This window comes from Hylobates moloch, unplaced genomic scaffold (assembly GCF_009828535.3).
Source record: "Hylobates moloch isolate HMO894 unplaced genomic scaffold, HMol_V3 SCAFFOLD_13, whole genome shotgun sequence".
Lineage (NCBI taxonomy): Eukaryota > Metazoa > Chordata > Mammalia > Primates > Hylobatidae > Hylobates > Hylobates moloch.
This window is the reverse complement of record NW_026652288.1, coordinates 52,324,975-52,339,650: the sequence shown is the minus strand read 5'-3', so window position 1 is coordinate 52,339,650 and position 14,676 is coordinate 52,324,975. Positions and strand designations below refer to the sequence as shown.

The window sequence follows — 14,676 nt, the reverse complement described above, 5'->3', positions numbered from 1 at the left end:
TTGCATCGCAGCGGCATTTATTGAAACACAGATTGAGACAACCCAGAAGGCAATGCACCCATAGACAGTCATAAGAAGGAGACCCAGGAAGTGGCTTAACTCTCTGTCTAACCAGCTCTGTATTGGACAGTCCCCACCTGCACCCAGCAAGGGGGCGTCTGGAGCAGCCATGGAGTCTTCTTTGAAATGTACAAAGGTGCACTGAATAGCAAGACCTGTCCAAAGTGCCCTAACCAGGGGCTGTAGGCAAAAGGATGCCCTACAATAATGGGCTTCTCAACTGCGAGGTCACACGAGGAGCCTGGCTGGAACAGGTTAGCCCAGAAGCAGGAAGGCAGTCCGAGAGAGAAGCAAAACATGAACGGGAATGAACAGGCAAGTGCTTGCTGGGGAACCATTCTTCCCAGCCAGGAGGAGGGGGCTGTTGGGGAGGGACTTTCTCCCTGATTCTTGGGTTGTGGGTGGCCTGGCTGGATGGTTAGGATGGTGCCTCCACCCAGGAGGTGGAGCTTCTGTGCTGACCACCACGCTGGGGGACTGGTCTTGTCCCTGAGAGCTTGGGGAATAATGCAAATTGGCTACAGGTATTTTGGAGCTAAGTAGGAGTTACGTGAAGGGCTGGGAATGCCTCTGAAAACAGCTGCCAGGAGGACAACTAGGATGCATCTCCCTAGCATGAGAAGGCACAGGGGAGCGGCCCGAGGGTCTTTCCTTCTGTAGGTCTTTCCCTCTGTAGGAACATCCAGAAGATTCTGGAAGCAAGCACACATTTTCCATTCACATGCCATTCAGTGCAGTGATGCAGGCAGGCAGGCACTTGGCAGGAAGCCCTGGCTCCATGACTCTACTAGGCAAAGCGGACCGACCGGCTACTCCCGCAGCTGAAGCTGGAGGAGCGAGGCTGGCAGGGGGCACAGGAGTCAGGGGCCACCACCGTGATGCTGCCCCCTATGGCTGAGGGGCCAGAAGTGATCTGGCGCCCTGGGGTGGTGCTGTAGGAGAGGCCCCCACAGGAGACTCCACCACGGGAGCTGCTGACACCTGTGGAGAGAGGAGACATGGAGGGGTGAGCAGCTCCCTGCAATCTCACCCACCCTACAACAGGCCCCAGGGCACTGCAGGAGCTGCCTCCCTCTCCAAGGAATTGGTGGTCAACAATGCAGGCCCTGTCCCTGAGACGCACAGCCCATCTAGGGGACTATGGCAGGAAGGAAGTGAGGACCCCTGGACCCCGGGGAGCAAAGCTGCCAGGCCACAGGTCCATGGCCTATAGCTCACTGTCAACACTTGTGAAGAGCGCTTAGCTCTGCTTTCTCTAACACCTGTCATGGCCCCCACTGAGGAGCCAGGGGAGGGTGAAACAGTTGGGGGAACACTCGAGGCTCCATGGGTTAGGCCAATGAGTTCAGCTTTTCTATCAAAAAAGCCATTTTTCCAGGAGAATTTCAGGCAGATACTCACAGACATTCACGGAGCCCACACCTTCACACAGCCTATGGAGAAGGAAAACTCCGTTAGTTCCAGACACTAAGTTGGATTCCTTGAGACTGATAGTTGCTTGGGGACAGAGAGGGTCATCCTGTGTACAGAGCTTACCACTGAGAGGCAAGAAGGACTCCCCCAAATCTGCATTAAATGCTTTCTTTCTTTGATGGTTTTAACCATGAAGACAAGGCTTTCTGATTTTCAGCAGCAGTAGGTAAGATTATGAACAGTGCCCCTAGTTTGAGTGATGGTGGCCAGCTTGGATGGTGTCAATCAAGCTCACAGGAAGGAGAGCTGAATCAGATGCACAAGGGTGTGAAGGGGCTTTGTGATTGATGAAGAGCTAAATGCATGTAGAAGTGCATCATCATCATAACACACAAGCCTGTGTGGCAGCAGCTTCAGTAGGAAGCTATTCAACAAGGACGGATTTGGGAGGCATGAGACTTGGGTGCAGGTCCCAGCTCTTCTGCTTATTAACTGTGTAGCCATGATAAAGGCACTGAATTCTGAGCCTGCTTCTTTATCTTTAGATGGGGAAAACCATACCTATCTTATTGGATTGTGAGGATTATAAAATAAACACTTAGCACAGGTCTAGCACAGAAGCATTCAGTTACTATTATTATTATTATTGAAGCTATTGTATTAGCCATGGCCAGAGTTGTAGCTCACACTCAGCTCAAGGAAATTCACTCCTGGAGGACCACAGCCTCCACCTCTGAAACCCCACAAAGTCCTCTTAGCCCCACCTGTGTTCCTCGCCCTCCAGCAGACGCCTGTAGGTGGCAATCTCGATGTCCAGGCCGAGCTTGGAGTTCATCACCTCCTGGTACTCCTTGAGCAGGCAGGCCATGTCCTGCTTGGCCTTCTGCAGGGCGCCTTCCAGCTCAGCCAGCTTGCAGCGGGCATCGCTGAGGGCCGCCTCACCCTGCTGCTCTGCCTCAGCCACGGCAGCCTCCAGCTTGGCACGCTATCAGGTGGAGATACGAGGGCCAGGATGAGAGAGAGAAGCCACAGCTTGGCTCACCCAAGCTGATGGAGCCAGGGCAGGGGGAGGAGGGTCCTGGAGAGAAGGTTGGCCCATGGCCAGGTAGTTAATGGGGCTGTGAACACGAGGGAGGAGATGGGTGGGCTTTTCATCATCTCTCCCTGATGGCAGTCACAGGGTGGCCAAGGAAGGGGCTGGATCCTCCTTTGGAAGTCAGTGACATGGTCTGAGTGCTGTGAAATATGATAGAGCCCCTGCCTTCCCTCTGGGTCCCTGCTTCCTCATGGGCACACTGTGAGGCCTGATTAGGGCCAGGTGCTGCAGCCTGCCTGTGCTGAGTATTTGAATCCTCCACAGACCCCACCTGGCACTTGGCATTCTCAATCTCAGCCGTCAGCCTCTGGATCATGCGGTTCAGCTCGTTGATCTCCTCCTTGGTGCGGCGCAGGGTCTCCCCATGCCTGATCACCGTGGCCTTCATCTCCTCACACTGGGGGAAGTAGAGATGCTCATGAGGCTCAGGGTGGGGCCTCCCATCCATTCAGGACACCACGGATGACTGTACAGGTTGTACAGTGCTCAGCCTGTGCAACCACACATGGCATTCCTGCCCTGCCACTTCAACCCGAGAACTATTGGCTTTTCTTGTACCGTCATCATGGATCAGAATCCCCAGGCAAGAGAAGCCTTTTCTAATAGATGCCTCACATCCCTCCCACTCCCATGCTTAGCAGGCAGGTGTCCTGTGCCACTCACCTTGCTACGGTACCAGGACTCAGCCTCGGCCCGGCTGCGGCTGGCAACATCGTCATACTGAGCCTTGATCTCAGCGACGATGCAGTCCATGTTCAGGTCTCGGCTGTTGTCCATCTTGACTATGACCGAGGTGTCTGAGATGTGGGCTTGGAGAACGCGGATCTCCTGTGGGGCCAACAGCCAGTGCATTTGCTTCTAGTGCCTGATCTGGGCCACGTGATCCACCCAAGGGGGCCATGTCTGCTTCCCAGACTGGGCACTGGTCATGAAGGTTACATGACTCCTGCTCCTACCACCTTCATTCATGCACAGGCTCCTTACAAACAACAAAGCTGAAAGGGGCTGTAGAGGCCATCTGGGAACAGTGTCTGCCTTAAAAGTGGGAAAACTGAGGCCCAGAGGGTGAAAAAGATCTGATCCAAAGTCACCCAGCAGGGGAGCTGGGGTTTGGATGCCAGGATGAGTGATTAGTCCGTTAATGAAGACCATGCCCTATGTGTGAAGCCATCCTTACCCCCAGCACACATGCACACTCTCATGCCCATCTCCAGACTGGCACTCACACAGGCAGTACACCAGCACGCAGAGGTCACAGACACAGAGCAGCCCAAGAACATGTACACCCCATGCTCCTCACACACATGAACGTGGACGTGGCCTCTGTATTGTGGGCCCCGGCACATATGTGCAAGCTCTTTTCACACTTACATTGCACATTGGCAAACATAGGCACACACATGCATCCTTGCCTCACTGCTCCCCTGTCTCCAAAACACCCCTCCACCTACCCTGGCTGGGTGGCAGGTGCCCCCTTACCTCTTCATAGAGGCGCCTCAGGAAGCTAGACTCCTCCACCAGGGCCTCCACATTGGCCTCCAGGTCTGATTTCCGCAGGTAGGCGCAGTCCACATCCTGGCAGTGGGACAAACAGGAGGGGACATACATGTGAGAGGAGACCAAAGAAAGGTGCCTTTGGTCAGCATGGTGACCCTGCCCCTGGCTGGAGTTTGCACTGATGGGCCCCCCTCCTCCGTGCCCCATGACCAGCCCCTCACCTTCTTTAGAACGACAAACTCATTCTCTGCCGTGGCTCTCAGGGCCACCTCCTCTTCATACCTGGGTGTGGGAGAGAGAAGGGCTGGAGCCGAGAAACTGGACCTTGAATACCATCCCAACTCTTGGGCAAGTTCTTCTGGGGATTGAAAAGGGATTAATCTCCTCCAGATGTTGTCTTGGCCCCTCCAGGATCTATTTTGTGTATTATTCATGGGCTAGCCCTCGTCCTAGCCTGGCTTCATTCCACGGCAGTCCTTCTGCCTCTGAGATGGGGTTAGGGATGCACATTCCTTCCCCCAAGTCTAAAATCTTCTGTGCCTCCTAGGTCCCAAGAGAGCTGGTTCCGTTGGCAGGGAGATCACAGATCCCATGTCATAAAGGTGAGCAGTGAAGGACAGGGACATAGAGAGTGCTAGAATTCCACTGGATTTCCTCTCTTCATTCCCCCAGAAGTAGCTCTAAGGCTCACAGGGGTGGAGTCTTAGAGGTGAATCCCAGGAATCTGAAGAAATCTAGGCCCCACTGGATATCTGCTCTGGGTTCCAGGCAGCCTGCTAGAGGAATCTGAAAGAAGCTGCAGCAAGAGGGCTATGGGCAGAGCCTCCCAGCGTTCTCTCTGAGTTTCCCCTGAGTCCCCCCAGCTTGCTGCACTCACTTCTTCTTGTAGCCCTCCAGCACCTCCTGCACATGGTTGAGCTCTGAGGCCAGCCTCCCGCTGTCTGCCTCCACACACTCAGCCTCCCGCCGCAGAGTCTCAATGTAGCCACTGAACAGTGGCTCCAGGTTGCTCTCGCAGCAGCGCTGGTTCTGGTAGAACTGCCACTTGGTCTCCAGCAGCTTGTTCTGCTGCTCCAGGAAGCGCACCTGCCATTCAGGTGGAGAGAAGAGGGTCAGAGGGAGCCTGGGGGGAGGCACTTGGTCCCCCACAGTCTCTCTGCCCTCGGGTGCTGGCTGAATGGGCTGAGCCGTAAAGCTGAGTGTCTGCGGCTCAAGGGGCCCATTCCCAGGCCTCCATGGAGGCAGCTGTGGGTGTGAGAGAAAGCAATCTGACTCAAAGCCAAAGGTCTGTTTCCAGCCCCAGTTTTGATACTTTAAAGAGCAAGTTGTTTAACCTCCTGGGGCTCAGTTTTCTCCTTTCCAAAATGGAGCGAATAGTGTCTGTCTTAGCATTGTTGTGAAGATTGAACAAGTTAATGCATATCAAGTGCTTAGAGCAGTCCCTGACATGTAGTAAATGCTCAGTCTATTTAACTATTATTATAATTACCAGTTGCCCTTCACCTGCTCATTTATGCAACAAACACTTATTAAATATTTACTACTTAGTGCCAAGGCCTGTGCTAAGATATACACATCCATGTCTAATGTCTGTGTCTATGTCTATATCATCTAACTATACATTCCATTCAATTGTCACAGCCCTGTGGGATGTAGATATTACTTACCCCATGTTGCACATGGGGAAATTGAGACCCCCAAGGTGTGAAATGCCCAGCTCATGGTAAGCGGTAGTCTTGAGATAGGCAAGCTCTGCCTCCCCCTACCGCATGTCTGAGCTCCTCGTGTACACCCCCTCAGCTCCAAGCTGCTGTCTGATAAGTGGAGACGCTGATACCCACTCCAACCCGTCACTGTTAGGATGGACTCAGATCACTAAAGAAAGAGTGAAAGCGGGAAGGTCACTGCCTCTGCCCCCAAACCCTGATCCTAGGCCCCCAAAGCTGCTCCTTCTACTCTGCTAGAGGCCTGTGGACACAGGAGGAGCCTGTGAAGGAGGCTCCCAGCCTCCCCCCACAAAACTTTCTTGGGAGGCAGCCCCACAGCTATGCAGCGTTCTCCACACTCTGGCTGCATTAGGGGGCCTCCTCCTACCAGCCTGGCCACCTCCCCGTCTGCATTTCAGCCCGCTCTCATGAAGGGGCTGCCAGGCCTGGGTTGGCTGTCACACCTCCTCACCTACCACTGTCCTTGAAAAATAATGATAATAGCAGCTAACATGTATTGAGTGCTGACTATTTGCCATCATGTTTCATGCATGGACTCATTAATCCTCACAGGTGGATGAGGCAGTCCTGTTATCCAGCAGAGTAACCGCCTGGGGTCTCACACTGCTGAGTGATGCAGCAAGGACTTGGGAGAGGCAGCATGGCTGTGGGCATTACCCCAGCCCCTTCAAGGGCTGCCTGGCTAGGAGCCACAAGGTCTTTTGGTCTCCCGGTTATCTCCCACTCTTCCAGCACCTCCTGCCCAGTCTGGTTTTTCAGACCCAGTTCTGATAGTCCTATGTGATCTTGGCTCGAGAAATACACACACACTCACACACATGTACACACTCACATGCATACACACACACATATGCTCACACACGTACACACACACACATACACACTCACCACACACTAACATACATACACGCACACACACCGCTACACACACACACATGCACACACACATACACACACTTTGGATCAGAGGCTCAATTTCTAGACCACACCTGGACCTCATTAAATGCTGCGGGAGTTAAGTGATGGAAACTGACCCTTCCCCCTGTATGGGTCTGCACGTCATTCCCTCTGCTGCCTCAAACCGGCAGCCATCCTGTCTCCTCAGCAGACTGGGACCTCCCCAAGGGAGGGCAGGGCTGGAGGCTTCCCTGGGCCGTCTCAGGCCTCACCCACCTTGTCGATGAAGGCCGCGAACCTGCTGTTGAGGGACTTGATCTGCTCCTTCTCCTCCTGCTTCACGCACTGTGCGTTGGGGTCGATCTCCAGGTTGAGGGGCGTGAGAAGGCTCTCGTTGACCGACACGGTGGTGATGCATGGGGGGCTGGGTCCGCACACGCCCCCGGAGCGGTAGCCGAAGCTGCGTCCGCAGGAGCCGGCTCGGAAACCACCTACAGCTATCCGGGGCCCACAGGAGCCCAGGTTGCAGAGGCTGCGGCTGCCGAAGCCCGTCAGCCCTCTGTAGCAGGACACCCCTCGGTAGGGGGCGGCGCTGATGCAGCAGCGGTTGCCAGTTTTGGGGGCCACAGCTGAGCAGGAGCTGAAGTTCCTGGTGACCCCGCATCCTGAGCTGATCCTGTAGGAGCGGCACGACATCGTGTGAGGCTGAGCAGAGTCTGAGAGGCAGAGGAAGGCGGTGCAGGCGGCAGAGTGCGAGGCTCAGGATCCTTCTGGTCTCTCTGATCCTCCCTGGTCCTTTTATTGGTGGGGAGAGCTGGGGTTGGCTGCATAAAAGGAGTGAAAAGCCATTTTATGTTGTTTATGGGCTTGGGGAGTTTGCCAGCAACTCCCCACGGACTCATCTTAAAGGTGAGCTCAGCAGCGACTCTGGGGCTCCGTGAAGTCTTGAAGATATTATTAAGGAGACTGCGTTTGCACTTTTCATCTTCAAAGCTCGTTTACATACATTAAGTAATTAATTTTCTCACAGTCTTTCTGTGAGATGGCCTCAACCCACACTTGGAGACGGATTTGAACTCCACAACAGCCTGGGGGTGGCTGGGTTTGGGATACAAGCAGGAGCCATTGTCTCAAGGGAGAGGTTGGAGGGTCCTGGGTTAGGTGAGACTTGGGGGATCATTGCATCCATCTATCTAGTTCCACAGAGGACACATTCTCAAGTAAATCATTGCATTTCAGGGGCCAATGGGTCAGGTGAATCCCACCCCATCTAGGCAGCATTGCTTGGAAGGTGGTTCAGGACCAGAGGGGTCATTTTGACCATGCCCATGCCAGGATAGAGGACTGGGGCAGATGATCTCTCGGAACCTTCTGGATTCCAGCCCAGAAGGCACTGGTCCAGAGCTTTCATTTCTCACCCAGCAAAAGTGCAAACCACACAACTCTCAGTGGCCACAATAATGGCCACTTGCGGATTATGGGGAGACTCCCTCTAGCCACTTTCTTCCGTTTGGTCAAAAGGATTGGAGAACTCAACCTTGGGATAACCTGGGGGCTATAAATTTGCTGTGGGCAACTTTCCTATGCTCTTTAAGAAGGAACAGGTCATGTGATTCTCCCTTCCCAGACCACCAGTTACAAGAGGTATTCCTTCTGTTGGCCAGCCCTTGAATTGTCATCCCTAGAGGAGTGTTTAGAGACTGCATTGCACAAAGCTGGAAGTGGGATAGTGGTTTATTCTTGTCTAAGGTTGCTATGACTTCTGGCTCCTGGGGGTTCTGGGAGCCCCATCCTTCTAGTTTCTGCTTCCCTGTGTGTCCTTGGGCCACTTATTAGGATAATGAGTGCTATTCTTTCAATGTCTATGGAGTACAAATCTTAGGGATGTGGGTCTGCCAGCAGGGAGATTAGCCTGACACCCAAGTGTTAGGAACTTAAGGAAGAAGAGCCGATGAGCTTCCTCAGAGGGTGACTCCTCCTCCAGGAAGCCTTCCATAACCAAACACTGCCATCAGGCTGCTGTTCCCACAAGTCCTTCACGAAATGCCCTGTGCTCTGTCCTGCATCTGCTCTAATCTCCACAGCCAGCTGACCTCACCCAGGACCTTCACCCAGGATCAGGCTGATCGATTCCCACCTCACCTCCACATTCCACATTGTTCTTCAGGGCAGGGTAGAGAGACCTTGGCAGCTGGTGGGGGAAGAGCATGTGATCTCACCAGCTGACCCTAGAACATAATCATCCATGGAAAAGCAACTGGGTTTGGCAACCCGGGCAATGGAATCAAAGCTGGAAGACCTGGGTCAAGGGCCAGTTTGGATCCTTCCTAGCTGTATGGTTTTGGGGGAAGTTCTTAACCTCTCTGAGCCTCTGTTTCCTTAACTGTAATGTGGATTCATCCTTACCTTCCCGGGCTGTTGGGAGAGTGAAGAGGATGATACGTGAGGGAAAGCTCCGTGTAAAGGAAAGGGCCTGTTGCTTCCCATGAGAAACATTCCCACCTGCCTCACCCAGCAGAGAGGGCCTGCTCCTTGCCCTGCCACGGCCTTCACCTCCTCTGCACATTTATGACTCCTTCACCCTTTCGAGGCTGCTTTTAATGTTTTCTTTAGTCTGATTTCACTTGTATAGCAATTTTGGGTGGAGTCTGGGGACAGAGAGGAGGCTGTATGGGGGAGCTCAGTGTGGGGCCTATTGCTAGGGTACAGGGATGTTTGGACAGTGAGTTCACTGACTGACTGCCGTGTAGACCTGGAGCTGGTGTGGTATGGGCCAAGAGGGATTCCTGGAGGAGGGTGGGGTCTGAGCGTGGCAGGTAGAGGGGCCTGAAAACCCAGAAACACCTGCCTCTCTCCACAACTCCCGTAAGCCTCTGCCCTCCTCCAGGTTCTTAAAGATGATGAGATCAGAGACATTTCTGTTCCTTCTTGGGGGCAGGAGGTTTTGTCCTGGAGGGAGGCTCCTGTTTCAGCTGCACCCAACACACACCCCATCCAACCCTCCACCCTAAATGGGAAGGGAAGGTGGGGCCAGGGGATTCAGGAGTCTGGGGGTAGTCCACTGTTTCCACAACTAAGATACCTCTTCTGGGTCTGTCCAGCCCAAGGGTGTGAGCCCCTTAGAGGGTGTGTGGGGGTGAGACAGGCCCACCCTGCCCACAGGAATGTGCTCGTGAGTGCTGGGTGAAGCTTGCATCACTGCTGATGGCAGTGCCAAGTCCAGGTCTGGGGCTAGGGGCTGCCCAGGACGCTGTCCAGGTGGAGCTTCGGATTGGAGGAGCTGGGCTGAGGGCAAAGCCTTGAGGGGAGCAGATTCCTTGTGGGGCTGGTCCCAGGTGGTCCAGGGCCAGGGAGCAAGTCAGGCCAGGTGGATCTGGCACAGCTGCCCTGGAAGGACCTGGGCCTTTGCTTATGGTTCTACCCAGGGAGGACACAGAGAACACACAGCCTCCTTCCTGCCTCTAGCCATCACCCAACCACCCTGATCAGTGGAGCCCAAGTCATTGCCCTGAGAGTGAGGATCTTTTGGGGGCTGGGAGCCCCATCTCCTTTCAGTGTCTCATCCTCATTCACTGTGCCCTCATTCACGTGTGCCCTATTGCATCCCTCTCCCTTCCACCAACCTTCTCCCTGTTACACCTTGGCCTGGAATGTCTCAGAATAGCTGCCTCTTCCAGGAAGGCTTTGTGAGCTCATCAGGGGGAGGCTGTGATTTCTCCTCCCTGCTGTCTCATAAATGCCCTCTCTGGGGCTCCCCAGGTAACTCCATTTATCCCCTTCTACACCCTCTTGTCATAAGGACTGTCACTCATCACCTCCTTTGGCTCTGTCCCCTCTTGTTTCCTGCACCTTTTGAAGGCCCCATCTAGCGTCAGGAATCTGAAGAGTCCACAACCCTCCCATAATTTAAAGTGCTCCCAAGAGGCTTCTTCTTCCAGAAAGTCTTCAAGAACTACTTGAGGAGAGAAGTTCTTTACTCTACCCTGGAGCTCCAGGCAACCTCTGTGAATCTGCTCCACTCCAGAGTACATATTCTGGGGTTTTCTCAGAGGCCTCACTGCTCCCACCTCAGCCCCACCCTCAGGCGGTGCTTTTTACCTGAGCTGGGATGCTCCCTGGGGGCAGCTGGCTCTCCCCAACCCCAGAGGCCCACTACTTCCCTTCCCTTCTGCTTTTTCTACTGTGCTAAAATCCCCTCCTTCTAGGAAGACTTCCTGGATTTGTCTAAAGACAAGAGGGTGCTGACACCTTCCCCATCCAGCACTGTCTGTCCTTAGGGCTGCCTGTCTGTCCTCCCAGTTTTGTGTTTGTGTCTGCCTGGGCTCTTGTGAGTTGTCTTCCTATCCCTCCTAGTGGGCTGGTCCTCCTCAGTCAATCCTGATGGGCTCCCCATTGACAAGGCCTGCACAGCTGATTCAAGTTGGGTACCGCCCTTTGCCTCTGCTGGCCACACTTTTACTATGCATCTAAGGCTACGCCACTGCAGCTGCTGAGACGCAGCTCTTGGAGGATCTTCTTAGCCCTCTTTCCCTCTCTTTGGCTTTCACAAGACTTGGGCATGAGTTAGGGACCCTAAGTGAGAGAAAGGAGGGTCGGAGCAACTCTACGCTCTCCAGTGTGTCATGGCAGGGGTCCGTGCCCAGCTGACACAGCTGCTCCCTGGCCTGCTCCACAGGAACTCCAAGAAACTCCATTCTCCTCCTGAACTCTGTCCACGTGCCTTCCTATTGGCAGCATTCCCTGGTGCTTTGCTGTTTTCCATGGTTACTCGGGATCAGAGCAGTGGCTCAGTCATTACACAGCCTCTGATTTCAGGAATGTACTGCATGAATGGTTTTGAAATTTTTTATTTCTTTCCTTTGTTTTTGGCAGTTGAGTCATCTCCCCAAATCCTAGGAGGAAAACAGCTATATAAAGCCATGTATTTACTTATGTAGTTATAGAATAGATAAGATTGACATGCTGGTCTCCCTGTTTGCCCCTGGCCCTCCAACTCCATTCTCAACACAGGAGAGTAAGCCCCGTAAAACGTAAGTTGGATCATGTCACTCCCCTGCTCAAACAGGCAACTCCCAATTTCGCTTGGGGTCCTAACAATGGCCAACAAGGCCCTGCACTGCCTGTGTTGTGGCCTTTGTCACCGGTCTCCCTGTGTTCAGCAACCACAGTGACCTCCCACTGCTCCTGGAGCACCAGGACGGGGCGCAGTCCTGACTCAAGGCCTATGCCCTGCTGTCTCTTCCATCCAAATGCTCCCCTCTCATCCACGGGGCTTGCCCATTGCCTCCTGCAGGGCTTTGCCCCAATACCATCTCTCTGACCCTTTAAAAAAAATGGCAACCCGCCCTCCACCCCAGGGCACTCTCCATCCAGCTTATCTTGCTCTTACTTATTTATTTTTCCATCACACTTAACACACTCCAGAATTTACTTATTTATTCTATTTGTGGATTATTGTCCGTTTTTCCCATCACCCCAAACTAAATTCCATGGAAGCAGAGATTTTGTCTGTTTTGTTCATTTTGTTCACCTAGAACAGTGCTGGGAATATAGTAAGTGCTCAGTAAATATTATTGACTGGTGAATGTGTAAATGAACGGCTATCTTGGATACTTTAGATATTTGAGGTTTGGCAGAAAATGACAGCTTGTGGGAAGCCTTGGCCCTTGAGCCCTGAGGAGTACATGCAGTTTGAAAGCCATGGGACTAAGACCCCTCCCTGGCTCTTTCCTGCTTCAAGGCTGTGGTTTTCTGAATACCCATGGAGACAAAGAACACAGAACGGTGAAAACGGCTGGGTTGGGCTGGTGAGAAAGGAGATAGATTTATTTTTAAAAGCTGTTACTTATTGTTTTTATGTTTGTGTCCTAATTACAAATTTGGAGAAAAACAAATGGTTTTACCAGACTCTAGGCTCCCTCCTCCCCTTGCTATATTGCACAAGCCAATCCTGCTGGTAGCCTGCTTTGAAAATCTCCTACGCCTTCTTGTCCGAAGTTGGTGGCCAGAAGAGGGCAGCAAATTCCCACAACGGGCCTGGCAGCAGTTCAGTCATGGCAGAAGCAGAGAAGGCCAGGGATCTGCCTGCAGCTGGCTCTGGTTTCCAGAGCTTTGGAAGCTGGAGACAGTCCCTGACGCTTCTGCATCCACCTGTGGTTGGTACTGGAGTGGCTGAGCTGCTGACAAAGCTATTGTTCATTGATAAAAGAGAAACACCACCACCACCACTACTGAAGCAATTGTGTACCCACTGTGTGCCAGGTTGAGTGCCAAGCACCTTGGATTATGATTGCGTGTCATCCCCACATCTCTTTGAGGTACGACATATTTTTCCATTTTACAAATGAGGCAAGAGGCGTATTGAGATTACGTGACAGGCAGAACAGCACAGTGGTGGTGAGCATGGGCTCAGGAGTCAGAGCTCCTGTGCTTCACCACAAACCTCTCTGGGCCTCAGTTTTGTCATCTGTCAAATGGGGAATAATAAAAGCACCTACTACCTAAGAATATTGAAAGAATAAAATGAGTTAACCTATGAGAATTATTTGGAACACTACTCAGTTCAACATATGTTAGGTATTATTGTTACCTCTCATTACCTTTGGTCACGCAGCCAGTAAGTGGAAGACCTGGGATTGAACTCAGGTCTGCCTGTGCCGTTGTCCATGGGTTTGACCCCTATATCATCTTTGGGAGAGAACTGACATATTAATAATACTGAGTCTTCCAGCTCCTTAACACAGTATATCTTTCCATTTATTTAAGTTTTCTTTGATTTATTTCATTAATGTTTTGTAGTTTTCAGCATACAGAACCTCATATACTTTTTAAAGGTTTATGCCTAAGTATTCATCCTTTGGAATTAAATGGTACTATTGGGAATGATATTTCAGCAATTTTTTTATTTCCATTGCTGGTGTATAGAAATACAATTGATTTCTGTATATTGACCTTGCATCCTGCAACCTTCCTAAAGTCACTTATTAGCTCTAGTAGATATTTAAATAAATATTTTCTAGAATTTTCTATATAGAAAATGATGACTTCTGAGCTGTATTTCTTCCTTTCCAACCTGTATATTTTTGCCTTAGTTCGGTGGCCGGGACAGCTTGTACAATACTAAGAGTGGTGTAAGCAGACTTATTTATTTTGTATCTAATCTTAGAGAGAAAGCATTCAGTCTTTTACCATTAAGTATGCTGTCAGCTGTAGGGTTTTGTTTTTTTTTATTCCATTTGCCAGGCTAAGAAAGTTCCCTTCAATTTCCAATTTGCTGAGAGTTCTCTCTCTTTTAAGCCAACAATGGATGTTAAATTTTGTCAAATGCTTTTTCTGCATCTGTCAGCATAATTATACTCTTTCTCCTATTTAGTCTGTTGATATCATGAATTACATTAACAGACTTTTGAAAGTTGAACCAACCTTGCATTCCCAGGCTAAACTCCCATGGGTTATGATATACTGTCCTTTCATTTGTTACTGTGCTTACTTTACTAATGCCTTGCTGAAGATTTTTTCATTTCTGTTCATTAAGGATACTAGTTTATAGCTTTCTTTTCTTATAATGTCACTAGGTTTTGGTATCAGGGTAATGCTGGTCTCAAAAAGAATTGAGACATTTTCCCTTCTCTTATGTTTTCTGGAAGAGTCTGGTTTGAATTCTTCCTTAAATGTTTAGTAGAATTCACGAGTGAAAATGCTTAGGCCTGAATTCTTCTCTGTGGGAAGGTTTAAAACTGTACATTCAGTGCACACTTACTAGATATAGAGCTATTCAGGCAGGACTGGCTACATAATTTACAAGGTCTGTCTTGGTGAATGTTCCCTGTTGTCACTTGAAAAGAATGTATATTTTTCTGTTTGGGGTGGTGTGCTCTATAAATGTCAAGTAAATGAGGTTGATTGAAAGTGACACAAATTACCAAAGACAGTGACAGTAGCCATTAAACTTTCCTTCTGTTAATCTGTCTTTGGTCATCTTAATTC

The 14,676-nt window shown here is 51.2% G+C and overlaps 1 protein-coding gene across 2 annotated transcripts; it reads right to left on the bottom strand.

The window, feature by feature from the left end:
* KRT85 (keratin 85) lies at positions 1–7,462 on the bottom strand. 2 transcript variants are annotated; one of them, XM_032173678.1, is made up of 9 exons: positions 6,967–7,462; positions 4,944–5,152; positions 4,288–4,348; positions 4,049–4,144; positions 3,233–3,397; positions 2,841–2,966; positions 2,238–2,458; positions 1,462–1,493; positions 1–1,041 (listed from the first exon to the last, which is right to left on the bottom strand). In XM_032173678.1, exons 1-9 carry the CDS (start codon positions 7,384–7,386, stop codon positions 848–850), a joined length of 1,524 nt encoding a protein of 507 aa, XP_032029569.1. In that variant the 5' UTR covers positions 7,387–7,462; the 3' UTR covers positions 1–847. The 2 variants fall into 2 exon arrangements, with proteins under 2 accessions (XP_032029569.1, XP_032029570.1); XM_032173679.2 differs by lacking the exons at positions 4,288–4,348; positions 4,944–5,152; positions 6,967–7,462 and adding an exon at positions 4,349–4,402.
* Between the last annotated feature and the right edge of the window lie 7,214 nt (positions 7,463–14,676).

What these genes read in the sequence shown, in the direction of transcription:
- KRT85 (XM_032173678.1), bottom strand. Translation starts at nt 7,386, where the DNA reads ATGTCGTGCCGCTCCTACAGGATCAGCTCAGGATGCGGGGTCACCAGG. An exon ending in TCGCGGCCTTCATCGACAAG is followed by an intron (nt 5,153 to 6,966) that starts GTGGGTGAGGCC and finishes CCTGAATGGCAG; the next exon opens with GTGCGCTTCCTGGAGCAGCA. An exon ending in TTGAGAATGCCAAGTGCCAG is followed by an intron (nt 2,459 to 2,840) that starts GTGGGGTCTGTG and finishes TCCACCTGATAG; the next exon opens with CGTGCCAAGCTGGAGGCTGC.